The sequence below is a fragment of the Pseudopipra pipra genome, chromosome 2, assembly GCF_036250125.1.
Source record: "Pseudopipra pipra isolate bDixPip1 chromosome 2, bDixPip1.hap1, whole genome shotgun sequence".
NCBI lineage: Eukaryota > Metazoa > Chordata > Aves > Passeriformes > Pipridae > Pseudopipra > Pseudopipra pipra.
The window spans coordinates 77,422,091-77,435,603 of NC_087550.1; the positions used below are offsets into that span (position 1 = coordinate 77,422,091).

The 13,513-nt window shown below is 37.6% G+C and overlaps 1 protein-coding gene across 7 annotated transcripts in view; it reads right to left on the reverse strand.

Moving 5' to 3' along the window:
* ABCC4 (ATP binding cassette subfamily C member 4 (PEL blood group)) overlaps positions 1–13,513 on the reverse strand; it is a 145,436-nt gene that overhangs the window by 42,776 nt on the left and 89,147 nt on the right. For 4 of the 7 annotated variants that reach the window (XM_064646007.1, XM_064646006.1, XM_064646008.1 and 1 more), the window contains 2 exons: positions 1,933–2,083; positions 1,198–1,317 (listed from right to left, as the gene is read on the reverse strand). In XM_064646007.1, coding sequence (XP_064502077.1) covers positions 1,198–1,317; positions 1,933–2,083 — 271 coding nt within the window. Of the gene's footprint in view, positions 1–556; positions 607–1,197; positions 1,318–1,932; positions 2,084–13,513 lie in introns of those variants that run through there. The other 3 variants (XM_064646010.1, XR_010428409.1, XR_010428408.1) reach the window with 3 other exon arrangements.

Genomic DNA, 13,513 nt, shown 5'->3' on the forward strand with positions numbered 1-13,513 from the left:
TATGCAAAAGAGTGTGATAATAAGCATTGAAGCTTGATCTCAAAAGCAGGTTCCTGATCTGGCCGGGAGGGGTGTTATGGACAGTTTTGATAGGGAGACGCATAAAATTGTCTGGAAAATAGTGTGTTTGTGTTCCTTAGATCTCACCTGAAAATACACGAAAAGTATTTCCTCTAAAGGTCATGGTCCTCTTTTTTGTATAGTGAAGCTTGTATGTGTAGTTTATTGACTAAAGATATCTTCTAATACAAAGCTCAAAACCAACTTTGTCTTCCCTTACTAACAGCTACTGTTACATTGATCTGGTCAGATAACTGGCAACTCAAAAATATTAAGAAATGGGAAATTCAAAGCCAGAGGTGCCTCCCTGGAAGATACACCCATCACAGGTAACTGGGCTCAACAAGGAGGTCAGTGTGCACAGTTCTACAACCTGTGATAAACTACTTTATCACAGAAAAGATCAACCGGTCTTACCTTTTACATCTATAATTTACAGAAAAGCCAGAGAACATATTTGTATATATGTTACAACAGAGAAAATTCACAATCTTACCTACCAAACACAAAATTGCACTCTTGCACTCTGCTGCATCTTAAAAACCACTGTAATAGAGAACATTTAGTTGACAGAAGGTAAAGAATCACAGTGCAAGCCTGAATTACATTACTTATGCTTGCAGAATACTAATATTTTACACCTTCTGGTCATGTTAATACCATATATTAGATTTAAGCTCTGAAAGCTGCTCAAAGTAAAAAAATAAGTGAGATCCATAAAACTCTTCCAAGGTGATTTATAATAATAATCTCTGCCCACTCCTAGCACTACTAAATATTAAATGCTTCATAACATAGCTTGTTTCATCCCCCCCCCCTCTTTTTAAAGATGGAATCCAGGAAAACGTGAAAAATTATTCTTTAAGTATTCTTAGCAGGCATACTTTCAAATGTTTATCTTATATATTGTTAAGACATACGCGTGCGTATCTCAAATTACATTACAGCCCAAAGTAAACTCCCTAAATCTAGACAGATAATAACGTTTTTGTTCTAATAGAGAAATTTTACCCTAAAGAGACAAATGCACAGCTCCTACTGATTTTAATGCACATTATACAGATGTCGCTGAGGGCATAAGATATTTCCCTCCTACAGTGCAAAGTATTTGATTTTTCACGTCAATTCATCACAAACCTGAGTGGAGGTCTTGGTGTGCATCAAATAATTTTTGAAATCTTTCCTCTGCTTTCAAAGCCCGAATAGTCCATAGACCCTGGAGGGATGACGACAAGTGGGAGAACACTGGACTTCGAGCTACAAAGGGAAATAAGAGTACCTTAACAATAGCTGAAGGACAACATTTAATTCTTTTTATACCACCCTAATCTTTAATCCTACTACTTTATATTTAACCATACAAGTTGCTCTACTGCATCCTTTTAGAATAAATATGCAGTATCTTTAACTAATGTCCTCTTACTCAATTAGAATCAGTCAGACAGCCAGGCAGATTAATTTATACAAAAATGCCTTACATTTTTAACAATTGCTGTCACTGAAGAAATTCCTTAAGCTTTATTAATGACATCAGGTACCCATGTTTTAGTATTTCATATCGCAGTCAAGCTAAAGTCAGGCACAAGAGTCAGATAAGGTCAGAAACACCATTAGTGTGTTCATGCAAGGTCCCAAAGACCAGCAGCTTAGCATGTTCTTTATTTACAGATAGGTAAACTAACATACACAAGGTTTATCATTATGCAAAACAGGAGTTAAGCATGTGATTCACTAGTTGAGAACCAAGGCAATAAGGAAGTTATTTGCATAGCAAAAGAAAAAAAACTTTGATGGACTGTCTATAAAATAGTAGCATTTCACATAATAATAAGCAGGGTTCAAACTAACATTAAGTCCCGCCAAACTACATACTTGTGGATTCTAGACGTTTAATATCTCTTGAAGTGTCTAAGAAATATCGTCGAAGAAAAATGAAAAGAATAAATAGTGGAATTAAGGGGATGAGTATCCAAGGAATCACTGCCACAGCCACAGCCACCACACCAAAAATCTGTAGGAGAGTCTGGAGCACAACAGAAACAAAATAAAAAACTCTTTGCCAGAAGAATTTAATTTAGAACAAGTATAAAACCATTTAACATGCTATTCAAACACTTAAATATTTAAACATAATTACCAAATTCAAGAGTGGATGCAACTGTATAACATATGAGCAACATCTACTTTTAAGCAACTTGGAAAATTTACAGTAATACCTAAATTGACTAACTGTGCAGTTTATGGGTTTTTTCTGCATTATTTTTTCTTTAAGAGATGTCTTTTCAAAACTGGCTGACTGAAATTACTGCCTTTCTTTGTAAACTATTTTGTGACTGCTGTAACAGAGTAATAGATGATTAATGTAACAGACAACTAATCTTAATCAAACCCAAATTGTTACACACTGCAAAAAGTGTCATTAAAAGCTAGTTTTACCAGGTTTACTAAAGAGTATGATGTGAATAGCTGGGGTAAACCTGACTTAACTCTTAGAAAACTAGATATAATGTGGAAAGAAGCTCTGTTGCTTAGGACAGTGGATCCTGGCCCAATTTTCTGAATTCAATCCCGCATTTCCTGCAGACCCTTTCATATCCTTCATCAAACTTTCAGTTTGAACACACAATCAAAACCATCATCTGACACAAATTTATTTCAGAACACTAGCTGTGCATATATGTTTGGCAGGATCCTTGTATACTGTAATTAAGGTGTGCTCGTTTGCTCCTTAAAAAGGGGGCAAAAAATCCATACAAGAATAAACCCACCCTGTACAAAAACAAGACAACTGAAATCCTAGCTCAGGACTAAATTCCTGTATTATTCTCATTAACAAATTAATTAGAAATTTTTTCTAAGAAATTTTCCATTTCATGGACTGTAGAGGAGCCACCTCTTCATCATCACGTACAATGCATATGTGGATTCCAGCTGAATTTTGTGGCTGCCTGATTTTTAGATCCCATTGGTGACTACTGGGTGCTGAAAATGCATGTTTTGCAGCAAAAATCCCTTTATCCGTGCATTGAGTTGGAAAAGTTAAGCAACACAGAAACACATCAGCTGAGATCAGATACCAGAGAGCCACTTGGGTCTTCAAACACTTTCAATGGAAATGACTACAAAACATTGCATTTCCTGTTGCACTTCTGGTAGCCCCCCCCCCACATGCTCTGAAGTCAAAACCGAGCAGAACCTTTACCCCTAAATTTGTTTTTTTTTTTTCTCTTCAGGCTTCTCTGACTTTATCCTAATTTCACTTGACCAAACAGCAAACCCACACACCTTATATATTACGACTGCATGAGTCAGCACAATTTAAGTTCAGCTCTAGACAAGGTCTTAGCTTATGATAGAAGATTTAGGAGTGTAACAGCCTTGCAATCTCATAGATCTTGAAAGCACATTTTAGGGTCTCATAACTCAATTAAGGAAAATACCTATAGGGTAGGAGCTCTGAAGGAAGCTGCATTACCACTACACTGCTCATCTGTGGGTTAAGGTGTTGACAGCATTATGTTGTTTGACCTTCTAGATACATACAGTAGATCACAAACATTTTACCTAGATTTCATCAGGAGGAGGTAAGGTGGCAATGAGAGTGCATGGTGTTTCACCTAGATCAATTATGCACATAGCTATGTCAGCACAAAGGGAAATAAAGCACCCTGACTCCTCACTAGCACTGCCATCAGCCCTTCTCTACCTTCCACTTCTCTGGTATTCTTTAGAACCCTGTAAACATATTTCCTTTTTACTGTGGGGTGAGGAGAAAGGAAATAAAGATTCCAGACCTCCTACAAATTTGCTTCTGTCTAGATCCCCATGTTCCTCTGTACTACTCATTATCTCTGTCAAGCCTGTCAGCCATCCACATGCTGGCTAATTTCTAAAGGCTCCCTCACCTCCATCCTTATCAGCAGAGGCTGAAGTCCATTCCTTCCTTCTGACAAACTCACTCCCGAATCTGCATTATACAACTGCTGCCTTCCCCTTCTCACTCCGTCACTTCCTACACAGTCACAAAAAAGCTGTTTCTGAAGTACATAGTCTCCTCATACCATCAGCCACAAATCTGAAATGAAATGTTGAGGAAAGCTGCTTCAAGAAAAAGAATTCTGAGGAAACTACATGCTTCTTAATAAAAAATAAAAAAGCTAAACTGAAGTTTTAGTGATGATAACCTACAATATGTTGCAAAGTGCCGGTGGGGGTGGGAGTGGGAGTAAAACTATTAAGATCCAGCTTATGTAAACAAAGCCTTGCTATGGCAAAAATACAGGGAAGGAAAAGATGGTTAGGATGACTAAAGTAAAAATCTGACACCGCCTTTGGAAGGAATTTTAGATGAGCCTGCACCACCTTATCATTATAAAAATTTATGATAGGGTGGATCAGTCATGTGTGTTGGTTTTTTTTGAAAACCAAAATTGCATATAAATTAACTCTTAATGAAGTAGTCCAAAAGCCAGACACAACTATTTGTAGACTGTAATCATGTAGTTACTGCGTGAGGTAAGGCGAAGGTTCTAGCTCCTGAGTTTCACAAGAGACAACCAACTCTGCGGCTGGAGCCTGCCCCAACTTCTAGTAGAGTCACTGCATGCAACCTGGAGGACCCAAGATCATCACCAGGCTGACAAATATTAATGAGTAGTCTGACATCTCTCCTTCTGGACACATACAGTGAGGTAGGTATTCAGTTTGTGCAGCAAGAAATGCTCAGGACTGAGTATCTAGACTTCGCCTAGCAAAATCAGCTTACAATTGAAAATTGCATCAGAAGGATAAGCAGGCAAGATTTTCCTACTTTGAAGAAATATGGCCTACACAACCCGTATCTTTTACTGTTAGGGCTTCTTATTGTTTTCTTAATTTTAGTATTCAAAATGTAATGACTGTGCAGAAAATAACAGTCAAATTAAATTAAAAAAAAAAAAAAAAAACAACAAAAAAAACCCCAAAAACCAACCAAAACCAAAAAACAGGAGCTGATGAATTACATTGTACAGCTATCTGCACAGTATTTGAAACAAGGCCACCTTACACAAAAGACAACAGGTGCACAAGCTACTGAGACTAAAAAGATCTGGATGGTTCCAGGAAAAGACCATGGTTTCCAAATGGAGACACATTGTCCAATGTCCACCTTCAAACTTATTTCCACTTCCCTGGAGAAAGATGAATCTCCCACACACAGTCTGTACATAGTCTATCCCTAGAATGCAGAACAGCACATGCTGCTTCTGTTGAGTCATGCTCTTGCAAGAGTCCTGAGAGATTTTCCTCATGCTTTGGTCAGTCACTCCATTTACTGTGGCTTAATTTTACTTAAAAATCTCCTCTTTTACTGGAACAAGCATAGCCTCCTACAACCCTCTGGGGAAATTAATGCTCTGATAGGACATTCACTTGCGAAACATTCTTTCCTTTTATTGTCTGACAACCTATATATTCATAATTCTTATAGGTGCTGAGAGTGATATCCTGAAATTTTTATCTCTAACAGGTCTTGATCTAGGAGTAACAGGTATTTCTGTACCACAATCACAGAACAGAAAAGCATTTAATGCCAGATAAAGAAACCCTAAGAAAAAAATCCCCTAAAAATCTGAAAAAAAACATGGCCATTACAAGCCAAATGCCATACATCTATCACAGGCTGTAAGTCTTACCCTTTGTTAGAGAAATTATACCATTTATATAAGGTTAGAAATCTTATGACAAATTGTAAGCTATTCAAAGTAATTTAGTAAAGTTGACAAAACAAAAATGCAAAGCAAAATTTAAAGTTCAAGATGTCTCATAAAAATGTCTATCCTTCCACCCCATAGACCACTGCTCTTTGGTATCAGTTATACGCTGAGATCAATATTTCATGTTTGGCTTAAGTACTTCTATAAAAAGGCACCACACCTTCATGTAGAACCCCACTTTGAACCCCTTAGATCTGCTGGCACATTGCTCTAGTGAGAACTTAAGAGTCCTTTATCTTCTCTTGAAAGTACCTATAAAATACCTTTCTGCCTTCTAATAAGCTCGAAAGTGTCAGATATTTGAGGTCTTCCATTTTCTTCCATAATAGAAAAACAAGGGGTACCAAGCAGTCGTGTGGGTCTCTCTGGCTTTCAATGCCAAGTCATCCACATGGGTTTGACAGCAATGGTATAGGACCTACTACCATAGGAATCACACTATTCTGGACTTGCAGCTGCTGACGTGGTAGGATCTCGAATAAATGAATGGAGCCCAGGGGATGGGATGTGAGACTTGGAAACCTGAATGTGGGAGTTTACATGTGACCTACACAGCGAAACTCCTGTCCTAGCTTACAAGTTTAAAAAGTGATGAATAGAGTAATAAAATTGTTTAGATTGGAAAAGACCTCTTAATATTATTGAGTCCAACCATTAACAGAGCACTGCCAAGACCACCACTAAATCATGTCCTTAAGCACCACATCTGCACATCTTTTAAATACCTCCAGGGATGGTGACTTCATCTAACTTGTAAGTGTGTACCTAGTGACCATATGGTAGAATATTTCTCTACAGTCCCCTAACTGTATTTACTAGATGCCCTCTGACTACAGCAAAGTAAACATCTAAAGTCCATCAAGCAGATATCTAAATTTTGATGGCTGAATCTGCAGTCAAATCCCACCCAAAAAATGCAGTGTTCCAGGACCGGTTTTAACCAACATTTAAGCAGAAGTCAAATACAGCTACCCAAACCCCATTCCCACATGCTACTTCATGGATCCTAATATGCACTCTCAAGGATTATATTAGCCCATGGAACTGCCACAAAGCCATATTAATTTAATAATAGCAATGGTGCATGTCCTGGATGTCAAGTTTGAACCTTCACTGCATTAACTTAAGCCACTCTCAGTCAGGCTATGTTGTCTGAAGTAAAGCCAGGTCAAGAAACTACAAAACCCCACTCTGTTCATACTTCCTTGGCATCACCCTTACTCCACCTCCCTTACTCCTGATTAAAATTCTTTTCTCATTGAGCCTGCTAAATAATTGCATGCACAATCAATCCCTAATCCAGTTCTGACACTTTCTTTATCCTTGAATGCTTTTTCCTTTAACACACTTTTTCAAACCAGATTGTTTGGACTGACTGTCCTGCAGCTCTGTTAAAGCACAACTACACAGGCGGCTGGTTACACTGGCACATCAGCAGACGAGTTTCCCTGGAGAGATGACATTGCAATGAGAAGATCAGAGCGATAACTACTTCACTCAGGCCAACTCCACCCAGAGAAGCATACTGAACCACATTGTAGATTTTCTGCAGTTTTTCTCCTTCATTACAAAAAAACAGAGGAAACATCCAAAGAGAAACCCTTTATCTTCGTACTGTAATCCTAGTACATAAACAACTCCACTTAATTTTACTCACTTAAGGCAGCCAAGTTAAGGTGAGTAGTCGTGCCTTCAAATTACTTTCTAAAAAAAATTATGGTTTTCTTTTGAAACTATTTAAAAAAATACATATGGCTGTTTATACTATTGTTTGCATCAAACTGTCAGGAACACATTTGTCTTCAGTGAAAATGCAAGGAAGACTTATGAGTACAGAAGAGAAAGTGAGGTACATACAATATTTAAAAGACATCTCAGACATTGTCCTTTTCTGAAGCAACCAGAGACAGCAATCTTTGACAGGAATGACAGCACTCAATCAGTGTTAATTCAGCTTCAGGAAAATGTGCATCCACTTTAAAGTTTGGAATTTAAAGACAAGACAACCAATTCACTGAAAAGGTAAAGCAAAGGTATAGTTGGAGAAGAAATGAAAATTGTAATTTCAGATAAACTGAGTGAAAGGAAAAAGAACTAAATACTGCCAGCTCTAAAAGCCTCAAAAACAGCAACCTCGACTTCTGCAAGATGCTCTCTTCTCCGATGAATCCTGTTATTTGCAATTAGTTGATAAGAGGTTACCTAACTAAACCACTATGTCACTGCAAATGGGCTGAACACATCTGTCAGGTGCACCACAGAAATGTATTCAAAATTTCCAATCACATCCTTAATGCTAGCACCTTCCATTTGTTCTCATCTCTATAAGACAGTCCTTCTGGATCATGGTTTTTCCAAGCAAACAAGCATGTACTTAGCTCCTCAGGGCAGATGTTTTCTGTGCCACCAACATGCTCATTCGTTTGACTTGGCATGCATTTTGTCATTAAGTGAGAAGCCTTAATATTTGTTTGAGGTCATGGCGAACTGTGTGCAATTGTTCTTTAACAAGTGACCTTATAATAAAAAGGGTGTTTTCTTTAATACATTGGCACTGCCACCATTCTGTTGTATTTAAACAGCATCCTATTATCAGTAATCTCTTACCCTACAACAAGGGATAGAAATAGGCTCTCTGGGAACACTGGGCCAAGAGGCTTAACTGTCTTATGCAGAACTTCATCCCAATAGCAGTTTTCAAAAATCACAGTTCATGTGTTGCCTGGGACTTCCAGATATTGATGCTTTAGAAACAAACATGTAATCAAGCTCTGGACTTGGTGATTCTGACAGACACTCAAAATACTCATCCTTTAAGACTCCATCTTACATTCCTACAACATAGAGAGGTTATTTTCCTTTAAATAATAAATTATCTTCACTCATGTAAGAAGTCAGTTGCCAGGGGCCCTCAGCCACAGTAATAAGTTACTTCCACCTAATACAGGTTTTCCATGAAAAACAAGCTTTTATCAGAGCCAAAGCCTCTACTTGTGCATCTCTCCACGCAGCTCCTGTTCATATCCACTGTACATGGAAACCAATACAGTCACACACAGAACGACAGTGCCAACACCCATTCTTGTAAATGGCTGTGGACAATGCATTTTTCTATTTATAAGCAGTAAAAACTTGAGTAGGACCTCTGATTTTCTCAAGTGCTCTTTTTTATTGCACCCTGTGCCCCCTCGGCCCTTCTGCACCCAAGTGTTCTCAGTGACTTGGGCAGCAAGGCACAACTTTGCAAAGAGGATCTACAGATAAGTGAGAGGTCTTCTTCCTCAAGTTACAGGGAGTTACTTATAACTTTACTGTGATCTCCATGTACAAATAACATAAACAGTTAATATGTTTTACTGTTCAGCAGTGCACTTCTCCTGTAAATAGTCCCTGGCTATACTCTTACACCGTTCTTTTCTCAAGGAAAAAAAAGGTACACACACAAAAACTATTCACATAAACTACTACCATGACAAATATGTCCCTGTGGAACACCTCAGATGCCAAGCACAATTTTACATGGCAGCTTGAGGAAACAGCATTAATCAGCAAGTGCAGAACATGCACACACACATGCTTTGCTTTCTTGACAGCTCTTGCCAGAACCTGCCTGAAACAATGCAGAAAAATGTCTGGCATCGCCCAACACTCCCAGAGTTACTCCTCAGGTAACAGAAAGCACCCCTTTTCCATCATATTACTTTAGGGGGGTTGTGACTCCGATATCCACCACCACTGCCAAGTGTGATCGCTTTGCTGGTTGTTCCACTTGCTTCAAGATTCCCACAGCAATGCATTCTTTTATCTCCTGTATCAGGCCTTGCTGTCTTTTTAAAGAAAAAAATAGAATGGCTTGACAATTCTTCCCTTCTATCTCTTAGAAGTCATTTCCATAATGCTTCCCCAGCTATATAAGCCCAAGACAGTCCCACTGAGCACAGAGCCTTATGAAATCAAAACATTTGATTCAACAATGGGTATTTTTTTCCTTAGCACTGCTAAAAATGGTCTATTTCCTACTTTGTTATTTGCTCCTGTGTTTAGCACTTTACCAGCAGAGGCTGATTCACCAATATTTGTCGTCGGTCTTACCTCACTTACAACCTTTCTAAAAGCAGATTTTATTTCAGTGATAATTATGGACAATATATACATAGGACAATATTAAAAACATCACCAAATATCTCATTGTATCACCTCTAGTCAGGTTCTCATACTCTCCCTGAATGGCATCTCCTACTGCCACTGCTGGAGAAAGACCGCTGGCCTAGACAGACCAGTGCTGTGACCCTGCATGGCATTATTTCATGTTCTTAAGGTCTGGCCCATTAATTTATTTGCTAAAATACTGTCCACTGTTCCCACGAGGAATTCATCTGAGCCAATGATGACATCACCTTTTCACCCATGCTGTGCACAATTTTTTGCAATTCTTATAAACTTCTAGGAAAATTTTGCTTACCACAGGTGCTGCTGCCACATATATCACTATTTTGCAAACTCTGTCTTTGAGCTCTACGTACTTTCCTGCCTCAGGTCTCTTTCCCTCATGGGCATAATGCCACAGCACCCTCCCCAAGAATAACTCATTTTCAACTCCATGACCCTTTCTGCTCAGCCAAGTCTAATTGTTTCACCAGAAGTCAATTCTGGGTCTTTCAACAATTTTAAAAGCTTTGTGCTACATTTGAACTGTGGACTTTTCTGGTAAAGAGAGTATCAATTCTTCCATACCACAGCTGTTCAGCCTTACAGCAAGTACAAGCTTTTAAGCATCTTACTTTTTGTTCATGCTATTTAAGAATACACTATTCATGTATTTATTTTTAGGTGGAATGAAGTACTACTCATATTTCTGTAAACACCACAGCAGCCCCTCTGCCCCAGCTAAATGTAAACTATGAAAAATATCAAGGACTACAGCATCAGATATCCTAAGAAATAAAACTACCCTTTCTTTCTTTCTGGTCACACTCTTTCATAGCAGACATGCAAAAAATGCTTTTTAACCTATCCTCGTTTTATTTTTCCTAAGTTCCCCAGAGCTTTGCCACTCTTATAGGACTATAAAATACTACTTTCCCATTCAAAGTAAACTCTTGACTCCTAATTTTTCAGTATTACGTTATGTTGAGTAATCACTCAGCTCCAGGAAACTTAACAGTTGTCTGATGCTTTCAGCAACCATATTTTAATGAATCAGCACCAGCCTCTCACCACCACCACCAGGTTTCACCCAGTTCAGCCATTCTCTGCATGTACAGAATCCAGTGAGTAAAAAGAAACTTCCTTGGCAGAGATTAAACATTATTTACTATGGTAAACGTGTGCTCATTCCTAATTTGTTACAAATATGCAGCAAACAATCACGAAGACTTTTTAGAAGTTTATTTATCACAAACCATCAACGAAGGAACACTTACTATTGTAAGTAATTGATACCAAGTCTGACACCAAAATCCAGACTTTCTATCAGTGAGAAAAATGAAAAATTATTTTTCTAGGTATTATGTTGTGTTTGACAGAAGGGTGGACAACTGAATTAGGCACCAAAGCCAGCAGTTTTAGAAGGGAAGAATCTCAACCCATTATTTTAGCATACAAGTGGCTTTCATAGTAAGAGAGCTCTGCTTATTTAAACATTAGACTGATTTCAAAACCCATTAAGAAAAACAGAAAGATTTAGGGATGTGATTGTGGAAAAAAATGCAATCACTCAGCATCCTATTCTTCTGCAGTGCAGGAATAGATACCATTAAGCCTTCGAAAGAGCCTTTTTAAATACACAGATTTTTGTATTCCACAAGTGCAATCCAAATGAATCAGTTTTTAAAAATGATAAATGTCCTGTAACATAGAAGTAACACAAAGAGGTATAAGCTTCCCAAAGACATATGAGATTCAGTTACCAGAGCTGAACTCTCATCTTTTGTTGTATAAAACTGCCCATATGGCAGTATCTACCTTTTAATGAACAAAATTGCCTGGAATTTTCAAATTAGCTGAAGAGTTCACCAAGTAGCCACAGTATCGGCTTCAGCAAGAAAAAACTTCTCATGTTGTGCAGATGCACACATAACCCTGGCAGCACATTTCTGTGAAATGGAGTCTTATTTTGCTAAAGATAATTCCTTGTCCCACATGTTTGTTTGGGCATAAGTATGCATAATGATTTAACACATACACACACATCAGCTATATGGTTTAGTAATTCAAATTACTCCAAATTTGTCCTTCCTTCTTGAATCAAAAGTGAAATCTCCAGTCCTTTTGCCGAACAGCAAAATCATAATTTGTTTGTAAGCAGACATTGTCATATCTATAGTATATCAGTAGTTTAAGGCAATCTAGAAGATTTGTACTTATCACCATTTGGAACAGGATTGTTACACTATGACTGACAGGAGAATTAAAATATTTCTAGCTACTGTGAAGTGTTAGAAATGTTAATGATTTTCAGGTCCTAAAACTAATCATCAGTTTGAGCTACAGATGTGATACCTTGCAATAATGCTTAAAAAGTCAGGGAAATACCTATAAACAATAACAAATCCCACTTTGGCACTAAAAACAGCAGTAGTATATATAGAAAGATAGATCAAAAGGAAAAGGAGAAAACTGCAGAACATAAGTTCACTTACAGCAGAATATTTCTTTGCCCTCTTTCACAGTAAGAAAAGCAAACAGGAAAATACCTTCCAAAAGATATGAAGAGCCCCAGATAAACGGAATCTCTTTCTGGAACTTTTACCTTAACCAAAAGGGGGGAAATTGCCAAACCACACTGAACAAGGGGCATATCACCGGACTTCTATGAAACTACCCTGTTTTCTAGTAGTTGAAAGTGTATTGGAAGTAATAAAGAAAAGATAAAGAGAACAGAGAAGCCAATTTGGAGAAGAGACGATTTAAACCTGACTGTAATTTTTTATTTACAGGTTCTAGTCCAACATACCAAAATACTGCAAGAACAACTACCACTAAGCCTCAATCTACTCAAAATGTTAGAGAAAGACAGCATCTCACAATGCTCATGTGCTCTAGAAAAAGAAAAGACAGAATTCCACTAAGTGAAAACTAGCTTTATTTTTCAGAGCTCTAAATTCAAAACACCCATATGCCACATTTAAATGAGAAAATGAAAGAACAGCCCAGTACAAAAGTATTATCTACATTTACCATATAAATGGAGAAGTGCAAAAACTAAAAGGAAAAAAAAGGAGTTAAGAAAAACAAGCAAAGTGGTAAAGGAGGCAAGATGACAAAAAGGCAATGAAATCACATTTTCAGTATTATTTTATCTTCTTTCCTATGTCAGATAAGGGGTTATATATTCAAATTTTATTAACACTAAGTAAATACATCCCCCAAAGTATTAAAACAGTTACATTATGTTTCTATACAAATTAGTTTTGTTACTGTAGTGATATCAGTTGCCTTGACACTAATGTGTGGAGAATGGCATGCATACCAGTTCTTATAAAAATTCTACATACAAATGTAAATAGAAAAGAAAAAAATGGAGTGATGGAAAGGACTGGGCTGGGTATATATAACCACTATAGTAAGAACAACCCTTTGGCCTTCCCTAGAAAATCGAGCTCCATATATAAATGGGAATTCACCCATTAGCGGTGACTCCAGACTTTACACATTTTATCCTATACACATATCACCAATCTGAGTAAATATGCAGT